A 27,512-nucleotide genomic window follows, 5' to 3' on the forward strand; every position below is an offset into this window, starting at 1 on the left:
GGAAGTAGTGATGAAGTGAGGAGATGGAGTGAATGTTTTGAAGGTTTACTGAATGTGTTAGATTATAGGGTGGCAGATATAGGATGCTTTGGTTGGGTTAGTGTGCGAAGTGAGAGGGTCAGGGAAAATGGTTTAGTAAACTGAGAAGAGGTAGTGAAAACTTTGCAGGAGATGAAAGCCAGCAAGGTGGCAGGTTTGGATGGTATTGCAGTGGAATTTATTAAAAAAGGAGTGACTGTGTTGTTGATTGGTTAGTAAGGATACTCAATGTTTGTATGTATCATGAAGGGCCTGAGGATTGGCGGAATGCATGCACAGTGCTATTGTACAAAGCCAAAGGGGATAAAGGTGAATGTTCAAATTACAGAGGCATAAGTTTGTTGAGTTTTCCTGGGAAATTAAATGGGAGGGTATTGATTGAGAGGGTGAAGGCATGTACAAAGCATCAGATTGGGGAAGAGCAGTGTGGTTTCAGAAGTGGTAGAGGATGTGTGGATCAGGTGTTTACTTTGAAGAATGTATGTGAGAAATACTTAGAAAAACAAATGGATTTGTATGTAACATTTATGGATCTGGAGAAGGCATATGATAGGGTGGATAGAGATGCTTTCTGGAAGGTTTTAAGAGTATGTGATGTGGGAGGGAAGTTGCTAGAAGTATTGAAAAGTTTTTACCAAGGATGTTAGGTATATGTACGAGTAGGAAGAGAGGAAAGTGATTGGTTCCCAGCGAATTTCGTTTTGTGGCAGGGATGTGTGGTCTCCATGTTTTTTTTTTTTATTTATTTATGGATGGGGTGGTTAGGGAGGTGAATGCAAGAGTTTTGGAGAGAGAGACATGTATGCAGTCTGTTGTGGATGAGAGGGCTTGGGAAGTGAGTCAGTTGTTGTTCGCTGATGATACAGTGCTGGTGGCAGATTTGGGTGAGAAACTGCAGAAGTTGGTGACTGAATTTAGTAAAGTGTGGGAAAGAAGAAAGTTGAGAGTAAATGTGAATAAGAGCAAGGTTATTAGGTTCATTAGGGTTTAGGGACAAGTTTATTAGGAGGTAAGTTTGAATGGAGAAAAACTGGAGGAAGTGAAGTGCTTTAGATATTTAGACTTAGCAGCAGATGGAACCATGGAAGCGGAAGTGAGTCTCCAGGTGGGGGAGGGGGCAAAGGTTCTGGGAGCGTTAAAGAATGTGTGGAAGGCGAGAACATCATCTTGGAGAGCAAAAATGGGTATGTTTGAAAGAATAGTGGTTCCAACAATGTTATAGGGTTGCGAGGCATCGGCTATAGATAGGGTTGTGTGGAGGAGGATGGATGTGTTGGAAATGAAATGTTTTAGGACAGTATGTGGTGTGAGGTAGTTTGATGGAGTAAGTAATGAAAGGGTAAGAGAGATGTGTGGTAATAAAAAGAGTGTGGTTGAGAGAGCAGAAGAGGGTGTGTTGAAATGATTTGGACAGATGGAGAGAATGAGTGAGGAAAAGTGGAGGGAACAAAAATATAGTTGAGAAATTGAAACCAGTGCAGCAGACTGACTAGAGTGAGGATTGATATGATTAATGCAACTCCCATTCTGAACCACAGAGGTGTAATTCAGTAGAGCCTTAGTTATAAGTTTTTGTCTTCTCTGTTTATTCTATTGTTAAGTGATACTCTGTAAATTGTTTTTCTTTATACCCCCACCCCTTCATCAACTTTTATCCCTTTTCTCACTGGAGATACTTTGTGACCAGTAGTAGTTAATGACCATCTAAGTGATTATTCATTATAAAGATGTACATGATTCCCTTGCGTATCGATTATGATGATTAGACATGTTGAAAAGGAAAGGTGGCCCTTTTCTCGTAGGAAATTAGGTTTTACCTCATTTTGTTTTTTTCATAAAGTAGTTGTGCCGCAGGTTTGACTGTCATGTCCTACTTCTCTATGAATAAGCTGCAAGTTTGGCTGCCATTTCCTCCCTCTTTTAATGAATCCCAGTGCTAGTGGGTGATAGAATCCTTGTTGGTAAATTGCCTTCATTTTTTAACGTTATTCTTAACTGATATTTCTATGGTAAATATTAAAAATTTAGCGGGGGGCCAGAAACCCTCCCCTCCTTGTATTTTAACTTTCTAAAAGGGAAAACAGAAGAAGGAGTCACGCGAGGAGTGCTCATCCTCCTTGAAGGCTCAGATTGGGGTGTCTAAATGTGTGTGGATGTAACCAAGATGTGAAAAAAGGAGAGATAGGTAGTATGTTTGAGGAAAGGAACCTGGATGTTTTGGCTCTGAGTGAAACGAAGCTAAAGGGTAAAGGGGAAGAGTGGTTTGGGAATGTCTTGGAGTAAAGTCAGGGGTTAGTGAGAGGACAAGAGCAAGGGAAGGAGTAGCACTACTCCTGAACGAGGAGTTGTGGGAGTATGTGATAGAATGTAAGAAAGTAAATTCTAGATTGATATGGGTAAAACTAAAAGTTGATGGAGAGAGATGGGTGATTATTGGTGCATATGCACCTGGGCATGAGATGAAAGATCATGAGAGGCAAGTGTTTTGGGAGCAGCTGAATGAGTGTGTTAGTGGTTTTGATGCACAAGACCAGGTTATAGTGATGGGTGATTTGAATGCAAAGGTGAGTAATGTGGCAGTTGAGGGAATAATTGGTATACATGGGGTGTTCAGTGCTGTAAATGGAAATGGTGAAGAGCTTGTAGATTTATGTGCTGAAAAAGGACTGGTGATTGGGAATACCTGGTTTAAAAAGCGAGATATACATAAGTATACGTATGTAAGTAGGAGAGATGGCCAGAGAGCGTTTTTGGATTACGTGTTAATTGATAGATGCACGAAAGAGAGACTTTTGGATGTTAATGTGCTGAGAGGTGCAACTGGAGGGATGTCTGATCATTACCTTGTGGAAGCAAAGGTGAAGATTTGTGGGGGTTTTCAGAAAAGAAGAGAGAATGTTGGGGTGAAGAGAGTGGTGAGAGTAAGTGAGCTTGTGAAGGAGACTTGTGTGAGGAAGTACCAGGAGAGACTGAGTACAGAATGGAAAAAGGTGAGAACAGAGGAGGTAAGGGGAGTGGGGGAGGAATGGGATGTATTTAGGGAAGCAGTGATGGCTTGCGCAAAAGATGCTTGTGGCATGAGAAGCGTGGGAGGTGGGTTGCTTAGAAAAGGTAGTGAGTGGTGGGATGAACAAGTAAGATTATTAGTGAAAGAGAAGAGAGAGGCATTTGAACGATTTTTGCAGGGAAAAAATGCAAATGAGTGGGAGAGGTATAAAAGAAAGAGGCAGGAGGTCAAGAGAAAGGTGCAAGAGGTGAAAAAGAGGGCAAATGAGAGTTGGGGTGAGAGAGTATCATTAAATTTCAGGGAGAATAAAAAGATGTTTTGGAAGTAGGTAAATAAAGTGCGTAAGACAAGGGAGCAAATGGGAACTTCAGTGAAGGGGGCTAATGGGGAGGTGATAACAAGTAGTGGTGATGTGAGAAGGAGATGGAGTGAGTATTTTGAAGGTTTGTTGAATGTGTTTGATGATAGAGTGGCAGATGTGGGGTGTCTTGGTCGAGGTGGTGTGCAAAGTGAGAGGGTTAGGGAAAATGATTTGGTAAATAGAGAAGAGGTAGTAAAAGCGTTATGGAAGATGAAAGCCGGCAAAGCAGCAGGTTTGGATAGCATTGTAGTGGAATTTATTAAAAAAGGGGGTGACTGTATTGTTGACTGGTTGGTAAGGTTATTTAATGTATGTATGACTCATGGTGAGGTGCCTGAGGTATTGTTGACTGGTTGGTAAGGTTATTTAATGTATGTATGACTCATGGTGAGGTGCCTGAGGATTGGCGGAATGCTTGCATAGTGCCATTGTACAAAGGCAAAGGGGATAAGAGTGAGTGCTCAAATTACAGAGGTATAAGTTTGTTGAGTATTCTTGGTAAATTATATGGGAGGGTATTGACTGAGAGGGTGAAGGCATGTACAGAGCATCAGACTGGGGAAGAGCAGTGTGGTTTCAGAAGTGGTAGAGGATGTGTGGATCAGGTGTTTGCTTTGAAGAATGTATGTGAGAAATACTTAGAAAAACAAATGGATTTGTATGTAGCATTTATGGATCTGGAGAAGGCATATGATAGAGTTGATAGAGATGCTCTGTGGAAGGTATTAAGAATATATGGTGTGGGAGGCAAGTTGTTAGAAGCAGTGAAAAGTTTTTATCGAGGATGTAAGGCATATGTACGTGTAGGAAGAGAGGAAAGTGATTGGTTCTCAGTGAATGTAGGTTTGCGGCAGGGGTGTGTGATGTCTCCATGGTTTTTTAATTTGTTTATGGATGGGGTTGTTAGGGAGGTGAATGCAAGAGTTTTGTAAAGAGGGGCAAGTATGCAGTCTGTTCTGGATGAGAGAGCTTGGGAAGTGAGTCAGTTGTTGTTCGCTGATGATACAGCGCTGGTGGTTGATTCATGTAAGAAACTGCAGAAGCTGGTGACTGAGTTTGGTAAAGTGTGTGAAAGAAGAAAGTTAAGAGTAAATGTGAATAAGAGCAAGGTTATTAGGTACAGTAGGGTTGAGGGTCAAGTCAATTGGGAGGTAAGTTTGAATGGAGAAAAGCTGGAGGAAGTGAAGTGTTTTAGATATCTGGGAGTGGATCTTGCAGCGGATGGAACCATGGAAGCGGAAGTGAATCATAGGGTGGGGGAGGGGGCGAAAATTCTGGGAGCCTTGAAGAATGTTTGGAAGTTGAGAACATTATCTTGGAAAGCAAAAGTGGGTATGTTTGAAGGAATAGTGGTTCCAACAATATTGTATGGTTGCGAGGCGTGGGCTATGGATAGAGTTGTGCGCAGGAGGGTGGATGTGCTGGAAATGAGATGTTTGAGGATAATATGTGGTGTGAGGTGGTTTGATCGAGTAAGTAATGTAAGGGTGAGAGAGATGTGTGGAAATGAAAAGAGTGTGGTTGAGAGAGCAGAAGAGGGTGTTTTGAAATGGTTTGATCACATGGAGAGAATGAGTGGGGAAAGATTGACCAAGAGGATATATGTGTCAGAGGTGGAGGGAACGAGGAGGAGTGGGAGACCAAATTGGAGGTGGAAAGATGGAGTGAAAAAGATTTTGAGTGATCGGGGCCTGAACATGCAGGAGGGTGAAAGGCGTGCAAGGAATAGAGTAAATTGGAACGATGTGGTATACCGGGGTCGACGTGCTGTCAATGGATTGAACCAGGGCATGTGAAGTGTCTGGGGTAAACCATGCAAAGTGTGTGGGGCCTGGATGTGGAAAGGGAGCTGTGGTTTCGGTGCATTATTACATGACAGCTAGAGACTGAGTGTGAACGAATGGGGCCTTTGGTGTTTTTCCTACCGCTACCTCGCACACATGAGGGGGGGAGGAGGTTGTTATTCCATGTGTGGCGAGGTGGCGATGGGAACGAATAAAGGCAGACAGTATGAATTATGTACATGTGTATATATGTATATGTCTGTGTGTGTATATGTATGTATACATTGAGATGTATAGGTATGTATATTGTGCGTGTGTGTACATGTATGTATATACATGTGTATGTGGGCGGGTTGGGCCATTCTTTCGTCTGTTTCCTTGCGCTACCTCGCTAACGCGGGAGACCGATAAAGCAAAATAATAATATATAAAAAAAAGAAAATAAATATTAAATGGTGAAGATTTCAAGAAATACACCTCATTACAGTGTTAGTTAAGCTCTTGAATCTAGATGTTTCTGTTAAGAGGAGTTTGAAGATGTTTAAGAATACTTTTCTTGGAAAAGATTACAGTATGAAAGCTTGCTGGCCAAGGGAGAGAGCAACTAAGTCATGGATGTTGCTTTTGTTTTTATAAAGTTAGGTCATTCTGATGATGATCCTAGAAGATTGTCAATTGGTTACCTGTCATGCACTACTCTAACTCGCATAGCTGAGCTTGAGTGTGATTATAAGCAGTTAATATTTGAGAATTTTGAAACGTGATAAACAAGTTGCAGTTGTTCTTCAGATTTATTTTTGTTCAACATAAAGTTCATTACATATTGTTCTTGAGTTTGACTAGATTTTGTCTGCTTTTTGTGAAAAATGTTTGGGATGAGCTTTATTATAAATGTTTCTTGTTTAAGAACCAGAAAGATATTTAAGGTAGAATGGAGGATTGGGAACATTTGCTTACAGATGGGAAATAGAAAGAAAAATGAGGGTATATGAATGATTTTTAAAGTGGCAAAATATTTCCAATTTTCAGGTGACATGTGTAACATTCCCATTACAAGTCCAAGAGTGAAGGACCTGGATATTGTTTTACCCAGCACATCAGGACCCAATAATGCTGGACTCATAGTTGGTGTTGTCTCCATTATTCTCATCACCATTGTCATTGCTGTTACCATTTACTATAAGTAAGTTATCTAGTACACTGTATGTAGTTTGAAACTATTCTTTTATATGAAATAACTTATTAAATGTTTCAAGCAAAGCATGAAAGCTATGAAATATATCATAGTTTCCTGTCAGTGCTGTGTAACAGCAGTTTAAGTATTCACAATACTCTTTGTAGTATAAACAGTGCTGTTTGTAGTATTATTCCATCCTTATGGACTTCACTGTCTCCACATTTTATGAATGTATATATGTTTCTTTTCCTCTGAGGCCCAGTCACCTATTCTAGCATGAACTTGCTCATACAGAAAATAGCAGATGTGCATAAGAAAAAAATATACCCCATTCTACCAGACTTAGACCCATCAGAACTCAAAATCCTTAGACAAAGACAAAATCTATCCTTGGTAGGCTCCTGCAGCATTGCGTGTATGTCTATGTGCAGAAAGTGCAGGATAATTGAGTGATAAGTGCTCTGTGTTTTCTTTGTGGTAGTTGCATTGTAGGCTTGAAGTGTTTTGGGATATGTTGAAATAGAGTATGTGGTGGTGTAGTGATGGATGATGTCCTCAGCATAAGCAGCAGAGTGTAATTCACGTTTGTCTGTGAAATGTGGTTTCTGATGGATGTATGTTTGTTGAGTTGGAGTTTAAAACTCAGTTGTTAGCTCAGTGTGAATGTTTTGTGAGTGTTATATATTGTTACGAACATGTGTGTGCATGTGCCCACATGTTCGTGTATATGTATGTGTGTGTCTTTGTGTATGGTGTTGTTGCTATTTCTTATCAGGACGAGGATTAGGGTCTTCCTCTGCTGTCGGCTTGGACCTCACTCCCTGACCGAGCATTAGTCTTGATAATCCTGTTTTTGAAACCAGATGAGACCAGTCCTTCAGCACTTGGACCCTTATCAGAGGCGTCAGGTCAGGTTGTTTGTTCAGCTTACAGGGTATGTCATTCCACACATCATCATCATCGCTGTAATAACAAGATAACAGAGGAGGTTGAGCTTTAGGCAAGATGTGGGACGGACTTAGGATCCTCCAACCAACCAGCAGTTCACGGATAGCACCCTCCTCCAATCACAGTTGGACTTTAGGCCCATAGCCAATCAAGGGTAACATTGTAGGGTACCAGGGCAGACGCTCATTCTTACTTGTAATGAATAACTCTGACACCCGCTGAGCCTCAATTTTCCTTCTCTAGCCCAGCGAGGTAAGTGGTTTTCCCTCTGTCCCAAAGCCCATAACCCCGAGTGAAGTGCGCGATATAGACTCTAAAATGTTGTACTGCCTCTGTCATTTAATTTCAAGTGTCATAGAGTATTGTAACTTGTCATAGAAGTGTCTAACAATAAGTATATCTTGAATCATGTAATCGAAGATGAATTGTCATAAAGGAAAGAGATCTCCTGGTTTGAAATCTTACCTGGAATGTTAAACTCATGTTCAGTGTTAACGTAAAGGATTTGTGCCTGATTCATGTGTTTATTTTGTACTCTTTAGTTCTTTCATTATAAGTAGTTTTAATGCTGGTGTTTGATTTAATCTCATGACTTTAAGATAGTGTTATCCTGTGCAACATAACAAATCTAACGGCCTTGCAAAGACAAGGATCAGTATAGTATTTGTAACATATATATGTAATTGGTGACCTCGCTAGAATAAGTATAGAGTTCGTAACAATATGTGTTGGGGGTAGGATGTGTGAGTAGAGATTACCAAGATGTGAGGAAGGAGTAAGCAATTTAAGTATAGAGTGGTTTGGATGGGAGGGGTCTAATGCTGTTGCATAACACTGAGTGCCAAGCATGTTGAGGTGGGACTGTATTTAGAGGATTTATGTTTCAGATTGGGGAAGAGCAGTGTGGTTTCAGAAGTGGTAGAGGATGTGTGGATCAGGTGTTTGCTTTGAAGAATGTATGTGAGAAATACTTAGAAAAGCAAATGGATTTGTATGTAGCATTTATGGATCTGGAGAAGGCATATGATAGAGTTGATAGAGATGCTCTGTGGAAGGTATTAAGAATATATGGTGTGGGAGGAAAGTTGTTAGAAGCAGTGAAAAGTTTTTATCGAGGATGTAAGGCATGTGTACGTGTAGGAAGAGAGGAAAGTGATTGGTTCTCAGTGAATGTAGGTTTGCGGCAGGGGTGTGTGATGTCTCCATGGTTGTTTAATTTGTTTATGGATGGGGTTGTTAGGGAGGTAAATGCAAGAGTTTTGGAAAGAGGGGCAAGTATGAAGTCTGTTGGGGATGAGAGAGCTTGGGAAGTGAGTCAGTTGTTGTTCGCTGATGATACAGCGCTGGTGGCGGATTCATGTGAGAAACTGCAGAAGCTGGTGACGGAGTTTGGTAAAGTGTGTGGAAGAAGAAAGTTAAGAGTAAATGTCAATAAGAGCAAGGTTATTAGGTACAGTAGGGTTGAGGGTCAAGTCAATTGGGAGGTGAGTTTGAATGGTGAGAGGCTGGAGGAAGTGAAGTGTTTTAGATATCTGGGAGTGGATCTGTCAGCGGATGGAACCATGGAAGCGGAAGTGGATCATAGGGTGGGGGAGGGGGCGAAAATTTTGGGAGCCTTGAAAAATGTGTGGAAGTCGAGAACATTATCCCGGAAAGCAAAAATGGGTATGTTTGAAGGAATAGTAGTTCCAACAATGTTGTATGGTTGCGAGGCGTGGGCTATGGATAGAGTTGTGCGTAGGAGGATGGATGTGCTGGAAATGAGATGTTTGAGGACAATGTGTGGTGTGAGGTGGTTTGATCGAGTAAGTAACGTAAGGGTAAGAGAGATGTGTGGAAATAAAAAGAGCGTGGTTGAGAGAGCAGAAGAGGGTGTTTTGAAATGGTTTGGGCACATGGAGAGAATGAGTGAGGAAAGATTGACCAAGAGGATATATGTGTCGGAGGTGGAGGGAACGAGGAGAAGAGGGAGACCAAATTGGAGGTGGAAAGATGGAGTGAAAAGGATTTTGTGTGATCGGGGCCTGAACATGCAGGAGGGTGAAAGGAGGGCAAGGAATAGAGTGAATTGGAGCGATGTGGTATACAGGGGTTGACGTGCTGTCAGTGGATTGAATCAAGGCATGTGAAGCGTCTGGGGTAAACCATGGAAAGCTGTGTAGGTATGTATATTTGCGTGTGTGGACGTGTGTATGTACATGTGTATGGGGGGGGTTGGGCCATTTCTTTCGTCTGTTTCCTTGCGCTACCTCGCAAACGCGGGAGACAGCGACAAAGTATAAAAAAAAAAAAAAAAAAAAAATGTTTCACTGTGAAGTTGTTGAGTTTGTGGTTGCGAGGCAGCCAGTGATTATTCTGAATGTTCAGATTTGTGAGGTTAGTAGCTTTGTTTTATTTGATTTTGAAAGGATGGAAAGCAAGACCAGTAAGGCATAGGTTTAGTTAGTGTAGAATGTTGAGGGATTTTTTTTTTGTCCAAATATTGTGATAATTAGCATTCTAAAGGCATTTTGTGTGTGTGTTGTTTTTGTGTTGATGTTATTGTGGGAGTAAAGAATATTGATGTGAGTCATATGTAATCCCGAGAACATTTGTTGTTTTGCTTTGGGAGAAACTTCCATTCAAGGTGACTTGATGATGTGAGCTGGATTCATGTCTGTCTGGAGTTAAAGTGTGATTGAAAACTTCTGTGGAGATGAAGACATTCTGTCGTAGGTGATTCTTGGTTCCAGTTGTGTAATGTTGTGCTGCTTGTTTGATATTGTTTCAGTGGTGTTGGGGTGTTGTGATGTGATTGTGAGGTCATCTGCATACAAAAGGATCTTCATGTTGAGGTTTGCTTAAGGTAATGGGTGGTCATATAGGAAGAGATTGAAGAGAGTTGGGAAAAATTGCTTCTTAGGGAACTACATTGTAGAGTTTAAGTATTTTATAGGTGAAGTCCAATGTAGAGTTTAAGTATTTTATAGGTGAAGTCAAATGAATACAGAGGAATTCAAACAGCAACAGACCATCGGATAATTTTGAGACTTTGTGATCGTAGAAGATATCTGAAATTCACAGAACAGTGTGGTGAAAGTTAGAAGGCATACGGAAAAATCAAAGAGACTAACATGCAGATTGTCATTTAGACTATTGAGGGACAAGTAATAAAAGTAGTGGACCTGAAGTGAAGTATTTATCAAGTCTGTTCATAAATGTGCCTATAGTGCTGCTTTCAACCACTCTAATTGACATGTTCCATTTGTTAACAGTCCTGTTGAAGAAAAATTGATTCGCCTCATTCGAAGTAGATCGTTTGCCAAGTTTGTAACCATTTCTCTGAGTAAAATCAGATGAATTGAGTCTTGAGTAACTTAACAAATCAAGAATATCAAAGTCTTTAACCATTTTGAATACTTGTACAGGTACACCACAGAATTTCTGGCAACTGATGGTTCGGCACCTCCTTTAGTCCGCACAGAATTTCGTGAGGGAACTTGAAATTACCACGGCCACCAAACTAGTTTACTGGATGGCCACAGATGCGTTGTGTGTAGGGTATGCTTATATACATTTTTTACACTGCACTTGTTGGTGGTGATACCGCAATGCTTTGAGATTCTTAGATTATTTTGCTTAAATATAACCCAAGCTATGGCTTCTAAGACATACGAGTGTCATTCGTGGTGTCGAACGTAAACATCAGTCCAAGATGAAGTAGAACTGTTGAAAAAAATGGACTGTGGTGTTTCATTGTGTAAGCTGTGTGACATCGACAGTATTGGTTCATGAACTGTTTATGATATAAAAAAAAAGCAAAGGGAGAAAATGATGAAATTCCATGCAGACAGTGATTCCAAGAAGCAAATGATGATTAGAAAAACTATGAAAGATGGTAAGAGTACTGAGCACGATCAGTATTGATGTAATGGTTTCGACAACGTTGGAGTGTTGGAGTGAACTTGTCAGGTAGCATATAATGGACTAGACTAAGTTGTTCAATAAAGAACTTGAATTACCTGAGTATGACTATAGTGAAGGATGGCTTCAAAGATTCAAGAAGCATCATGGAATTTCCATGAATAAAGTGTTCGAAGAAAAGTGGTCTGCAAACCACAAAGGAGCTGCCGAGTATGTGGACAAATTTGCAAAACTCGTAGCTGATGAGCACCTCAGTCCTGAGCAGGTGTATAATGCAGAGGAAACTGCATTATTCTGGTGATGCATTCCTAGGAAAACACTAACAACAGAAGATGAAGAAGACCCCACAAGCAGGTGTATAATGCAGAGGAAACTGCATTATTCTGGTGATGCATTCCTAGGAAAACACTAACAACAGAAGATGAAGAAGACCCCACAAGCAGGTGTATAATGCAGAGGAAACTGCATTATTCTGGTGATGCATTCCTAGGAAAACACTAACAACAGAAGATGAAGAAGACCCCACAGGATTCAAACAATCTAAGGATAAACTTACCATCTTAGGGTGCTCGAACATTTAATATTTGTTTGATTTAAATTTCTAGCAGTCCATGGTTTGCTTTAGACACATGGAAGATGTATGATTAGTGGGTTGGAGGTGTTTTGATGAAATATTGTAATGTGACCATGGTTTGTCTGGCAGAATGGTTAATCCGGCAAGGCTTTGGAACCAAGAGTGCTGGAAAATTGGTGGTGTACCTGTATTAGATCACCTCTTAACCTTCTCTTTTAGAAACTAAATAGATTCAAGCCATTTGATTTGATCTCACAGGATTTGTTTCTCAGTTCAGGAATCATCTTGGTAGCTAGATGATGTACCTTCTCCTTTCTGTCTTTGTCTTTTTTTTTTTTTTTTTTAGTTAGGGTGACCAAAACTAAACACACTATTCAAGATGTGGATGAACCGGTTACATGTGAAAAGTATGGATGATTTCTCTGGACTTATATTTTGAAGGCCCTGCCTGTGAAACAGCAAAATTTGTTCACTTTTCACTGCTTCTGTGTACTGATTACTTGGTTTTAGGTCAACAGAGATTATTACACCCAAATCTTTTTCTTCATTTACCTTTTGCTGTTCAACAGAATTCATACCATTGCCTGCCTCTTTGTTTTTATTACCAGTATAAAAATCTTTGCATTTTCTTTTTTTCATACCATTCGCCATTTCCCGCATTAGTAAGGTAGCATTAAGAACAGAGGACTGGGCCTTTGAGGGAATATCCTCACCTGGCCCCCTTCTCTGTTCCTTCGTTTGGAAAATTAAAAAAAACGAGAGGGGAGGATATCCAGCCACCTGCTCCCTTCCCTTTTAGCCGCCTTCTACGACATGCAGGGAATATGTGGGAAGTATTCTTTCTCCCCTATCCCCAGGGATGAAAACTTTGAATTTATCATTGTTAAAATTCATTTGCCTCCTATAAGCCCAATTTGTAAAACTTTGCATTTATCATTGTTAAAATTCATATGCATTTATCATTGTTAAAATTCATATGCCTCCTGTAAGCCCAGTTTATCAATTTGTCTGTCAGTTTGCAGCTGTAGACATTTAAGTTCATTTGAAGATTTATTTCCCTTCTTTGTATAATCAGTGAAATTTGATAATCTTGTAGTGCAACCCATTATCAATATCATTAATATATATGAGAAAGAGAACTGGTCCCAAGACTGATCTTTATAGCACTCCACTTGTTATGTTAAACATTCAGAGACTTGACCATTAATCACTACTGTTTGTGTACAGCCAGTAAACTAATTATCTGTCCTCTGAATTACAACCCCATCAGTGCCATGTTACTTAATTTTTGCCAGTAATCTTTGATGCAGAACTTTATTGAAAGCTTGTAGAGAAACCCAAGACTAACATCATATAATGTGGGGCAGCAGAGAGGATGTATTATCAGTAAAGCAAGATATGTTGCGATTGCTTCTAATTAGACGTGCCTGTTGGCAAAAATTTTTTTTATAGGTACAGGAGTTAGCTACTCTCAATCATTTGTAAGGATGTTGAAAAGATTAATTTTTCATAAGGGAGTGCTATTCTTCCAAGTCAGTAAGAATGATATTCCTTTTTTTGCACAATTCACTGTTTGCACCATAGCAGTACTGTTGAGTTAGTATCTTTTAAGCATCTTTGTTTAAGACTTGACGTACTTCATTTTTAACTTAGGTCATCTGATCAGTATCTTTTAGTACTTGTAAAGTTACTTACACTGGAAAACATTTCAGACGCAGGCTGATGCGACTCAAGAGAGAATTAGCAGTTGTTCAGTATATTGCCGACCCTGCAGCTACTGGTAAGATAAACTACTGATTGTTCATGATTATTTTTTACACTTTTTAGTTTTGAATTTTCATATTTGCAGTCGAGGGTTTTTTGTATCCAGTTCTTTTGCTCCAACATGAATTTCTGTATCTGGTCCTGTTTAATTCATACTTTTATTAATAATTCTGAATTTTTTGTAGTAATTAAGATGTGAAAGTGTTAAATGGATGTGAGAGAGCAAAAAGCCCACCTTAGGTTTCTTTTTGCTGGATTTCTTTGGTACTGAAATATGTAAGCTTTTAACAAAGAAAACAGTGCTCATGGTTTTACTAATTACTGGAATCAGTACTACATTCATTATTTTTTGTAAAGCAGATTGTTTAGTTGAGCCATCAATGAAAAGTCATGATATTGGGGAAGCAACTTCAGCTGAAGAATAAGGTCTTACAATTTAGGAATAAGCTCACTGTACAACTGATTGCTAAATGACTCTTATGTTCTGGGGCAGGGATCACTTTTGTCACCATCGTTGTTATTGTTTGTGTTAATGCTAGTAAAGCTTATTGTTAAAATTTTGGTATCTCATGGTTGATAGGAATGGAAATTGATTTAAGGCAGTTGTTCATGGCATAATGATACATCAGTTGACCCTGTAACACCTTTGTATCTCTACAAAATGTAGGGGAGGGGAACTTACCATGTACACCTTATTTAAACTCTTAATTCATATGTACACATCAGAATCAAAGTTTCTGAAGATACATTTGAAAAAGTCTCCATAGAAATTCAAATGAGATGATTTATGTAGGCTTAATATGATATATGAATTGACTATACCTGTTTAGCCCCTAGGCTAATGGGAGGGATGAGGAGGGGTCACAAATTGCTGTGGAATTACCGTAATTGATTGAAGAGTCAAATGCTCAAAAGTATAAACAAAGTGACTCTGTGTACACAGTGGCTTTCTGCACTGTTACTATAGTAGCCTTGCGAGACTAATAGATTATCCATGGGGATGGGAAGACCCCTGTTGATTTTGGGATCACCAAGTTAAAACAAGGTGACATTGACCAGTATGTAAAAAATGCATCTACCACTGTAACTTGAGTTTTTTGGACCTAGTCAGAAAATTTCATAATACATCCCATGCAGAGAGGAAACTCTATAATGATTTGGGGGCAATAACTGAAACACCCACTGGAAAGCTTGGTATTTATTTTCCAAAAGAATCTTTAACTTGCCACACTTTTCTGTCCCAGAGAATTTGATGAGATCATCTTTCTGCAGAATTACATACTTGTAATTACCTAATTTTATGAGAGTTTATACATTCTTGGGGCCCCTTCTCATTTACTTTCTTTACCATCAAGATTTTTAAATCTTTGGAAGCTACTGGCTTATACCATTCCTTACTTAGGCCATTCCAGCCATCTGCTACTTTTGACAATAAACTAGTATTTCTCTACATCCTTCTTGGCCAGCCTCTTTCTTAGGTCCTGATTATAGCCTCTAGTAATGGTGGTACTGCACCTCATTATCATCCAGTTGATTTAGTAACTTAAGATCACATCTCTCTCTCTTTTATCTCCCAAAGTGAACAGTATTGTATCCCTCAACCTTTCAGTGTGGCTCAGCTTTCTTTATTCAGGAGCCATCTTGATTGTTCCTTTCTGGACCCTATTACTGAAATCTTTGTGAATCTTTAGGTTCAGTGACCAAACCTAAGAGGCATGAGCCAACATCAGTCAAATACATGCTGTGCATTGCTTATTGAACAATCCTTAACCATACAGTGGGTTGCAACCTTAATATTTGCCAGCAGGTAGTTTACTTCCTCTACAGTTCTCTTGATAAGTTGGTCTGGCAACAGAGGATGTACAGTGTCAACCCTTAGATCTTTTCCATACATCGATTCATGTATCATATTTCCTGCAAAGTAGTTTTCATACTTTTTTTTTTATGTTGAAGACTCCAGTTATGAGCAAAAGTCTACATCAAGACTAGGGTTAGGTTGAAATATAGAGAGAACTATCAAACGGAAAAAGAAATGACAAGGAAAGTAATTACAAATTTTTGAGAAAGTGAAAAACCTGTCTTTTGAAAAGTGCCAGGTCATAGTTATTGAGAAAGACTTGAGAAAGTAGAGACTTCCAAAACTTCAAAGTGTTGGGAAAGAAGCAGGTAGGTATCCAAATAGCCCATCCTCGAGTTGCCGATGGCCACACAGCAATCACGTAACGCTTGTACTTAGAAGAATTCAAGGTTTTGTTTAGACTCTAGGTATTTTTACCCCCATTGATGATATGCTGTGCTTTTGATTACATTTTGAAGTGCATTTTGAAGTGCATTTGCCCATTTTTTTATACTTGTGTCCAATTATGGTAAACGTATTGTAAAAAATCACATGCAGTTTATTAATTTTAGAGAGCATAATTGTTTACAAATCCTGAATGCATTATCCACATTTAGATGATGGGAGACTTTACTGGATAAGTTTTCCCATTACTTTATTATATTTAGTAGAATGAACTCTGTCATAACATAAGGAACATGAAAGTAATATAATTAATTTTTACCAAAATATTAAATGAAGTATGATGTAGGATATGTAGAGCAAAACAGATAGGTTTAGAATTACTCATGCTGGTAGAACTTGAGGTAAAGAGCAGATTAGTTTAGTTTGATTGTTATTATTCATTACCATGGTTTCAGCAGCTGTGTATTGGCAGATTCTATCCTCTTTCTCTTTCTCTGCACGCTTACCCAATCTAGAGCGTCCCAAGGCAATTGAGAGCAAAGAGAGCACGAAACTTCGTGCTGCAAATAAGCTCTCACAGAAGTCTGGTGAGATTCTTTACTAGATTGATTTTAACTTTTTCTCTTGATATTGTGTGCTGTTTTTCAGTTTTTCTAGGGTTGTTGGATTATCTTTATTTTCTGTCAGTGTGATTAAGTTAGAGTATATGATATTAGTTACTGTAAATTATAAGTTTTTGAATCAATTACACGAGGGAAATTTTCAAATAGTGCAAAGTAGAAGTGAAAGTACCTTGGCACTTATCAGTAATTAGATACTGAATTTATATATATCTATATTTATAGATATCTCCTTCATAAATCTGTGCTCCTTTACAGCAAAGCTTAACGTGCACATATTATTCACTCTGCTTGTATGCAAACATTTCTTTTACTATGATTATTACATTCAATATATGATTTTATGTAGACTGTGTTCTTTCAAGTAAATAAGTTTTGAAGTACAAAATATTTTTCTGTATTTTAACAAGCCTCAGGCTGTGGATACAAAGCCTTATGTGATCTGCTAAAAGTAACATTGTAGACAGCTATTAAACAGTCTTCATCATCCTATTGGTTGATTCCCCATAGTCAAATAAATGGCTACCAAAGCTCTTCAGTAAACAGCCAGTTTCATTAGAACTGAAATTGAGTATTACATCATCTAAGCTAACTAGCATTTAACCCACTCCATATCTTGGAGAATTTATTGACCAGCATGCATTTTTTTTTAAACATATTTGGTCAACTCTGTTTAGATAGGTCACCCATTAGGTCAAAACATTTGACAGTCGGATAAATGGGTTGACAGTTGTATAGTTTATATATTATAAAAGACCAGACAGTAAAGTGATCTAGAAACAGTGATAGCTGGTGCCCCTCTTCATAAAACTCAGCTTAATTTTACATTAAGAATGCTTGCTTACAAAGACTCATAAGAGTTCCCTGAAACAACTGACTCACTTCCAAGCCCTCTCATCCACAACAGACTGCATACTTGCCCTTCTCTCCAAAACTCTTGCATTCACCTCCCTAACAACCCCATACATAAACAGATTAAACAACAATGGAGACATTATGCACCCCTGCTGCAAGCTGACATTCACTGGGAACCAATCACTTTCCTCTCTTCCTACTGGTACACATGCCTTACATCCTTGATAAAAACTTTTCACTGCTTCTAACAACTTGCCTCCCACACCATATACTCTTAATAACTTCCACAGAGCATCTCTATCAACTCTTATCATATGCCTTCTCCAGATCCGTAAATCCCTCATACAAATCCATTTTTTTTTCAAAGTATTTCTCGCCTACATTCTTCAAAGCAAACACCTGATCCACACATCCTCTACCACTTCTGAAACCACACTGCTCTTCCCCAGTCTGATGCTCTGTACATGACTTCACCCTCTCAATCAATACCCTCCCATATAATTTCCCAGGAATACTCAACAAACTTATACTTCTGTGATTTGAGCACTCTCTTTTATCCCCTCTGCCTTTGTACAGTGGCACTATGCATGCATTTTGCCAATCCTCAGGCACTTCACCATGAGCCATACATACATTGAATATCCTCACCAACTAGTCAACAACACAGTCACCCCCCCTTTTTTTTTTATATAAATTCCACTGCAATAACATCCAAACCCGCTGTCTTGCTGGCTTTCATCTTCTGCAGAGCTTTCACTACCTCTTCTCTGTTTACCAAGCCATTCTCCCTGACCCTCTCACTTTGCACACCACCGTGACCAAAACACCCTAAATCTGCCACTCTATCATTTAACACATTCAATAAACCTTCAAAATACTCACTCCATCTCCTTCTCACATCACCACTACTTATCACCTCCCCATTAGCCCCGTTCACCGATCTTCCCATTTGTTCTCTCGTCTTATGCACTTTATTTACCTCCTTCCAAAACATCTTTTTATTCTCCCTAAATTTAATGATACTCTCTCACCCCAACTCTCATTTGCCCTCTTTTTCACCTCTTGCACCTTTCTCTTGACCTCCTGCCTGATTCTTTTACATATCTCCCAGTCATTTGCACTATTTCCCTGCAAAAATCTTCCAAATGTGTGTCTCTTTTCTTTCACAACTTTCACAAGTAATCTTACTTCTTCATCCCACCACTCACTACCCTTACTAATCTGCCCACCTCCCACGCTTCTCATTCAACAAGCATCTTTTGTGCAAGCCATCGCAGCTTCCCTAAAAACATACCATACCTCCCCCAATCCCCTTATGTCCTTTGCTCTCACCTTTTTCCATTATGCACTCAGTCTCTCCTGGTACTTCCTCACGCAAGTCTCCTTCCCAAGCTCACTCACTTTCACCACTCTTCACCCCAACATTTTCACTTCTTTTCTGAAAACCTCTACAAATCTTCACCTTCGCCTCCACAAGATTATGATCAGACATCCCTCCAGTTGCACCTCTCAGCACATTAATCCCCAAAAGTCTCTCTTTCACACACCTATCCATTAACACACAATCCAATAATGCTCTCTGGCCATCTCTCCTACTTACATACGTATACTTATGTATATCTCTCTTTTTAAACCAGGTATTCCCAATCACCAGTCCTTTTTTCAGCACACAGATCTACAAGCTCTTCACCATTTCCATTTACAACACTGAACACCCCATGTACACCAATTGTCCCCTCAACTGCCACATTATTCACCTTTGCATTCAAATCACCCATCACTGTAACCTGGTCTCTTGCATCAAAACTGATATAGAAGTTAATTCTTTCTCATATTTTTCGACAGCAAGTGTTCGAAAAATATATATTATTATTATACTTTGTCGGTCTCCCACGTTAGCGAGGTAGCGCAAGGAAACAGACAAAAAAATGGCCCAACCCATACACATGTATATACATACACGTCCACATATGCATATATACATACCTATACATCTCAATATATATATATATATATATATATATATATATATATATATATATTTTTTTTTTTTTTTTTTTTTTTTTTTTTTTATACTTTGTCGCTGTCTCCCGCGTTTGCGAGGTAGCGCAAGGAAACAGACGAAAGAAATGGCCCAACCCCCCCCCCCATACACATGTACATACACACGTCCACACACGCAAATATACATACCTACACAGCTTTCCATGGTTTACCCCAGACGCTTCACATGCCTTGATTCAATCCACTGACAGCACGTCAACCCCTGTATACCACATGGCTCCAATTCACTCTATTCCTTGCCCTCCTTTCACCCTCCTGCATGTTCAGGCCCCGATCACACAAAATCTTTTTCACTCCATCTTTCCACCTCCAATTTGGTCTCCCTCTTCTCCTCGTTCCCTCCACCTCCGACACATATATCCTCTTGGTCAATCTTTCCTCACTCATTCTCTCCATGTGCCCAAACCATTTCAAAACACCCTCTTCTGCTCTCTCAACCACGCTCTTTTTATTTCCACACATCTCTCTTACCCTTACGTTACTTACTCGATCAAACCACCTCACACCACACATTGTCCTCAAACATCTCATTTCCAGCACATCCATCCTCCTGCGCACATCTCTATCCATAGCCCACGCCTCGCAACCATACAACATTGTTGGAACCACTATTCCTTCAAACATACCCATTTTTGCTTTCCGAGATAATGTTCTCGACTTCCACACATTTTTCAAGGCTCCCAAAATATATATATATATATATATATATATATATATATATATATATATATATATATATATATATATATATATATATACACACAGACATATACATATATACGCATGTACATAATTCATACTGTCTGCCCCTATTCATTCCTGTCACCTCCCCACCACACATTAAATGACAACCCCCTCCCCCCCACATGTGCGCGAGGTAGCACTAGGAAAAGACAACAAAGGCCACATTCGTTCACACTCAGTCTCTAGCTGTTATGTATAATGCACCGAAACCACAGCTCCCTTTCCACATCCAGGCCCCACAAAACTTTCCATGGTTTACCCCAGACGTTTCACGTGCCCTGTTTCAATCCATTGACAGCATGTCGACCCCAGTATGCCACATCATTCCAGTTCACTCTTTTCCTTGCACACCTTTCACCCTCCTGCATGTTCAGGCCCTGATCACTCAAAATCTTTTTCGCTCCATCTTTCCACCTCCAGTTTGGTCTCCCACTTCTCCTCGTTCCCTCCACCTCTGACGCATATATCCTCTTTGTCAATCTTTCCTCACTCATTCTCTCCATGTCTGTCACCAAACCATTTCTTCTGCTCTCTCAACCACACTCTTTTCATTACCACACATCTCTCTTTCCCCTTCATTACTTAGTTGATCAAACCACCTCACACCTCATATTGTCCTCAGGCATCTCATTTCCAGCACATCCACCCTCCTCCGCACAACTCTATCTATGGTCCATGCCTCACAACTATATGACATTGTCGGAACCACTATTCCTTCAAACATACCCATTTTTGCTTTCCGAGATAATGTTCTCGACTTCCACAAATTTTTCAACGCATCCAGAACTTTCACCCCCTCCCCCACCCTATGACTCACTTCCATTTCCATGGTTCCATCTGCTGCCAAATCCTCTCCCAGATATCTAAAACACTTCACTTCCTCCAGTTTTTCTCCATTCAAACTTACCTCCCAGTTGACTTGTCCCTCAACCCTACTGTACCTAATAACCTTGCTGTTATTTACATTTACTCTCAGCGTTCTTCTTTCACACACTTTACCAAACTCAGTCACCATCTTCTACAGTTTCTCACCTGAATCAGCCACCAGTGCTGTATCATCAGCGAACAACAACTGACTCACTTCCCAAGCTCTCTTATCCACAACAAACTTCATACTTGCCCCTCTCTCCAAAACTCTTGCATTCACCTCCCTAACAACCCCTTCCATAAACAAATTAAACAACCATGGAAACCATGCACCCCTGCTGCAAACCAACATTCACTTAGAACCAATCACTTTCCACTCTTCCTACTTGTACACATGCCTTACATCCTCGATAAAACTTTCCACTGCTTCTAACAACATGCCTCCCACACCATATACTCTTAATACTGTCCACAGAGCATCTCTATCAACTCTTATCATATGCCTTCTCCAGATCCATAAATGCATTAGTGTTCGAAATGATATACCTATTATTTCACAAGTTGAGTGACTATATATGTTGCTTCCCAGGTCAAAAGAATGTAAGGAGGTACATGCAAAAAACAGGTATTTAAGGAGTTCATTTATTGTTATATCAGTGAATAACTTTTGTAATTTGTAAATACACTTCCATTGCCTCAGTAAGGATTAGTTCTGGAGAAAAGTAGTGAGACACAAGGTATTTGCCTTTGGAGGCATTCAGCAACCTTATTAAAGATTTTTGAAGGAATTAGTTGATATTTCCTTTTGTAAAAGAGATGCTGATTCTTTGATAAGAGATGTTTAATTCTTACTGTCATTGACATCCAGTCATACCTAAGATCAAAACATATTTATTCATTATTTTTCGATACTTGACTGCTGTTTTCCGTGTTAGCAAGGTAGTGCCAGGAGACAGACGAAGAAAGACCCATCCACTCACATACATACACACACAAGGACTGAACCAGGGCATGTGAAACATCCAGGGTAAACCATGGAAAGGTCTGTGGTTTTGGTGCAGAACACATGACAGCTAGAGAACAGGTGTGAGCGTCTTTGGACTTTTTTCTTCCGTTTCCTTGCACTACCTCGCTGACACGGGGTGGTAAAGTTGTTTCCTCTGGGGCAGGGTGGTGCTGGGTATGGATAAAGGTGAGAAAGTATGAATATGTACGTGTGTATATGTATGTGTATGTATGTATGTATTTGTTTATATGTACAAGTATGTATGTGTATGTATATATGTGTGTATATGAGTGGATGGGACTTTCTTCCTCTGTTTTCTGTCACTATCTTGCTAACATGGGAAATGGCAATCAAGAATGATATATAAATCAATGAATATATTTTTTTCATACTTATTCTTAATACCCACAAAGCATCTCTGTCATCCCTATCATATTCCTTCTCCTTATACACATATATATATTTATTTATTTATTTATTTTGCTTTGTTGCTGTCTCCCGCATTAGTGAGGTAGCGCAAGGAAACAGACAAAAGAGTGGCCCAACCCACCCAAATACACATGTATATACATACACGTCCACACACGCAAATATACATACCTATACATCTCAATGTATACATGTATACAAATGTACATAATTCATACTGTCGGCCTTTATTTATTCCCATTGCCACCTCGTCAGACATGGAATAACAACCCCCCCTCATGTGTGCGAGGTAGCGCTAGGAAAAGACAACAAAGGCCCCATTCGTTCACATTCAGCCTCTAGCTGTCTTGTAATAATGCACCGAAACCACAGCTCCCTTTCCACATCCAGGCCCCACACAACTTTCCATGGTTTACCCTAGACGCTTCACATGCCCTGGTTCAATAAATTGACAGCATGTCAACCCCAGTATACCACATCGTTCCAATTCACTCTATTCCTTGCACGCCTTTCACCCTCCTGCATGTTCAGGCCCCGATCACTCAAAATCTTTTTCATTCCATCTTTCCACCTCCAATTTGGTCTCCCACTTCTCCTCATTCCCTCCACCTCAGACACATATATCCTCATGGTCAGTCTTTCCTCACTCATTCTCTCCATGTGACCAAACCATTTCAAAACACCCTCTTCTGCTCTCTCAACCACATTCTTTTTATTTCCACACATCTCTCTTACCCTTACATTACTTACTCGATCAAACCACCTCAAACCACATATTGTCCTCAAACATCTCATTTCCAGCACATCCACCCTCCTGCGAACAACTGTATCCATAGCCCACGCCTTGTAACCATACAACATTGTTGGACCCACTATTCCTTCAAACATACCCATTTTTGCTTTCCGAGATAATGTTCTCAACTTCCAAACATTCTTCAAGGCTCCCAGAATTTTCGCCCCCTCCCCCACCCTATGAATCACTTCCGCTTCCATGGTTCCATCCATTGCCAGATCCACTCCCAGATATCTAAAACACTTTACTTCCTCCAGTTTTTCTCCATTCAAACTTACCTCCCAATTGACTTGACCCTCAACCCTACTGTGCCTAATAACCTTGCTCTTATTCACATTTACTCTTAACTTTCTTCTTTCATACACTATACCAAACTCAGTCACCAACTTCTGCAGTTTCTCACATGAATCAGCTACCAGCGCTGTATCATCAGCGAACAACAGCTGACTCACTTCCCAAGCTCTCTCATCCACAACAGACTTCATACTTGCCCCTCTTTCCAAAACTCTTGCATTCACCTCCCTACCAACCCCATCCATAAACAAATTAACCATGGAGACATCACACACCCCTGCCGCAAACCTGCATTCACTGAGAACCAATCACTTTCCTCTCTTCCTACACGTACACATGCCTTACATCCTCGATAAAAACTTTTCACTGCTTCTAACAACTTGCCTCCCACACCATATATTCTTAATACCTTCCACAGAGCATCTCTATCAACTCTATCATATGCCTTCTCCAGATCCATAAATGCTACAGACAAATCCATTTGCTTTTCTAAGTATTTCTCACATACATTCTTCAAAGCAAACACCTGATCCACACATGCTCTACCACTTCTGAAACCACACTGCTCTACCCCAATCTGATGCTCTGTACATGCCTTCACCCTCTCAATCAATACCCTCCCATATAGTTTACCAGGAATACTCAACAAACTTATACCTCTGTAATTTGAGCACTCACTCTTATCCCCTTTGCCTTTGTACAATGGCACTATGCACGCATTCCGCCAATCCTCAGGCACCTCACCATGAGTCATACATACATTAAATAACCTTACCAACCAGTCAACAATACAGTCACCCCCTTTTTTAATAAATTCCACTGCAATACCATCCAAACCTGCTGCCTTGCCGGCTTTCATCTTCTGCAAAGCTTTTACTACCTCTTCTCTGTTTACCAAATCATTTTCCCTAACCCTATCACTTTGCACACCACCTCGACCAAGACACCCTATATCTGCCACTCTATCATCAAACACATTCAACAAACCTTCAAAATACTCACTCCATCTCCTTCTCACATCACCACTACTTGTTATCACCTCCCCATTAGCGCCCTTCACTGAAGTTCCCATTTGCTCCCTTGTCTTATGCACTTTATTTACCTCCTTCCAGAACATCTTTTTATTCTCCTTAAAATTTAATGATACTCTCTCACCCCAACTCTCATTTGCCCTCTTTTTCATCCCTTGCACCTTTCTCTTGACCTCCTGTCTCTTTCTTTTATACATCTCCCACTCATTTGCATTTTTTCCCTGCAAAAATCGTCCAAATGCCTCTCTCTTCTCTTTCTCTAATACTCTTACTTCTTCATCCCACCACTCACTATCCTTTCTAAGCAACCCACCTCCCACACTTCTCATGCCACAAGCATCTTTTGCACAAGCCATCACTGCTTCCCTAAATACATCCCATTCCTCCCCCATTCCCCTTACCTCCTTTGTTCTCACCTTTTTCCATTCTGTACTCAGTCTCTCCTGGTATTTCCTCACACAAGTCTCCTTCCCAAGCTCACTTACTCTCACCACTCTCTTCACCCCAACATTCCCTCTTCTTTTCTGAAAACCCTTACAAATCTTCACCTTTGCCTCCACAAGATAATGATCAGACATCCCTCCAGTTGGACCTCACAATACATTAACATCCAAAAGTCTCTCTTTCACGAGCCTATCAATTATCACATAATCCAATAACGCTCTCTGGCCATCTCTCCTACTTACATACATATACTTATGTATATCTCTCTTTTTAAACCAGGTATTCCCAATCACCAGTCCTTTTTCAGCACATAAATCTGCAAGCTCTTCACCATTTCCATTTACAACACTGAACACCCCATGTATACCAATTATGCCCTCAACTGCCACATTACTCACCTTTGCATTCAAATCACCCATCACTATAACCCAGTCTTGTGCATCAAAACCACTAACACACTCATTCAGCTGCTCCCAAAACACTTGCCTCTCATGATCTTTCTTCTCATGCCCAGGTGCATATGCACCAATAATCACCCATCTCTCTCCATCAACTTTCAGTTTTACCCATATCAATCTAGAATTTACTTTCTTACACTCTATCACATACTCCCACCACTCCTGTTTCAGGAGTAGTGCTGCTCCTTCCCTTCCTCTTGTCCTCTCATTAACCCCTGACTTTACTCCCAAGACATTCCCAAACCACTCTTCCCCTTTACCCTTTAGCTTCATTTCACTCAGAGCCAAAACATATATATATATATATATATATATATATATATATATATATATATATATATATATATATATATATATATATATATATATATATCTTTCTTTTTCAAACTATTTGCCATTTCCCGCGTTAGCGAGGTAGCATTAAGAACAGAGGACTGGGCCTTTGAGGAAATATCCTCAACTGGCCCCCTTCTCTGTTCCTTCTTTTGGAAAATCAAAAAAAAAAAAAAGAGAGGGGAGGATTTCCAGCCCCACGCTCCCTCCCCTTTTAGTCGCCTTCTACGACACGCAGGGAATACATGGGAAGTATTCTTTCTCCCCCATCCCCAGGGATAATACTAGGTACAGTAGGGTTGAGGGTCAAGTCAATTGGGAGGTAAGTTTGAATGGAGAAAAACTGGAGGAAGTAAAGTGTTTTAGATATCTGGGACTGGATCTGTCAGCGGATGGAACCATGGAAGCGGAAGTGGATCATAGGGTGGGGGAGGGGGCAAAAATCCCGGGAGCCTTGAAGAATGTGTGGAAGTCGAGAACATTATCTCGGAAAGCAAAAATGGGTATGTTTGAAGGAATAGTGGTTCCAACAATGTTATATGGTTGTGAGGCGTGGGCTATGGATAGAGTTGTGTGCAGGAGGGTGGATGTGCTGGAAATGAGATGTTTGAGGACAATGTGTGGTGTGAAGTGGTTTGATCGAGTAAGTAACGTAAGGGTAAGAGAGATGTGTGGAAATAAAAAGAGCGTGGTTGAGAGAGCAGAAGAGGGTGTTTTGAAGTGGTTTGGGCACATGGAGAGAATGAGTGAGGAAAGATTGACCAAGAGGATATATGTGTCGGAGGTGGAGGGAACGAGAAGTTGGAGACCAAATTGGAGGTGGAAAGATGGAGTGAAAAAGATTTTTAGTGATCGGGGCCTGAACATGCAGGAGGGTGAAAGGAGGGCAAGGAATAGAGTGAATTGGATCGATGTGGTATACTGGGGTTGACGTGCTGTCAGTGGATTGAATCAGGGCATGTGAAGCGTCTGGGGTAAACCATGGAAAGCTGTGGAGGTATGTATATTTGCGTGTGTGGACGTATGTATATACATGTGTATGGGGGTGGGTTGGGCCATTTCTTTCGTCTGTTTCCTTGCGCTACCTCGCAAACGCGGGAGACAGCGACAAAGCAAAAAATATATATATATATATATATATATATATATATATATATATATATATATATATATATTTTTTTTTTCTTCTTTTAAACTATTCACCATTTCCCGCATTAGCGAGGTAGCGTTAAGAACAGAGGACTGGGCCTTTTTTGGAATATCCTCACCTGGCCCCCTCTGTTCCTTCTTTTGGAAAAAAAAAAAAAAAAAATATATATATATATATATATATATTTGTATGTAGCATTTATGGATCTGGAGAAGGCATATGATAGAGTTGATAGAGATGCTCTGTGGAAGGTATTAAGAATATATGGTGTGGGAGGCAAGTTGTTAGAAGCAGTGAAAAGTTTTTATCGAGGATGTAAGGCATGTGTACGTGTAGGAAGAGAGGAAAGTGATTGGTTCTCAGTGAATGTAGGTTTGCGGCAGGGGTGTGTGATGTCTCCATGGTTGTTTAATTTGTTTATGGATGGGGTTGTAAGGGAGGTAAATGCAAGAGTCCTGGAAAGAGGGGCAAGTATGAAGTCTGTTGGGGATGAGAGAGCTTGGGAAGTGAGTCAGTTGTTGTTCGCTGATGATACAGCGCTGGTGGCTGATTCATGTGAGAAACTGCAGAAGCTGGTGACTGAGTTTGGTAAAGTGTGTGGAAGAAGAAAGTTGAGAGTAAATGT

General features: G+C 40.0%; 1 protein-coding gene across 1 annotated transcript in view; it reads left to right on the top strand.

Moving 5' to 3' along the window:
- The window catches only part of LOC139747140 (uncharacterized), a 353,413-nt gene that overhangs the window by 247,319 nt on the left and 78,582 nt on the right, over positions 1 to 27,512 (top strand). The window contains exons 18-20 of the mRNA XM_071659064.1: positions 6,221 to 6,374; positions 13,506 to 13,573; positions 16,315 to 16,386. Coding sequence (XP_071515165.1) covers positions 6,221 to 6,374; positions 13,506 to 13,573; positions 16,315 to 16,386 — 294 coding nt within the window. The remainder of the gene's footprint in view (positions 1 to 6,220; positions 6,375 to 13,505; positions 13,574 to 16,314; positions 16,387 to 27,512) is intronic.

The sequence above is a fragment of the Panulirus ornatus genome, chromosome 67 (assembly GCF_036320965.1).
Source record: "Panulirus ornatus isolate Po-2019 chromosome 67, ASM3632096v1, whole genome shotgun sequence".
Lineage (NCBI taxonomy): Eukaryota > Metazoa > Arthropoda > Malacostraca > Decapoda > Palinuridae > Panulirus > Panulirus ornatus.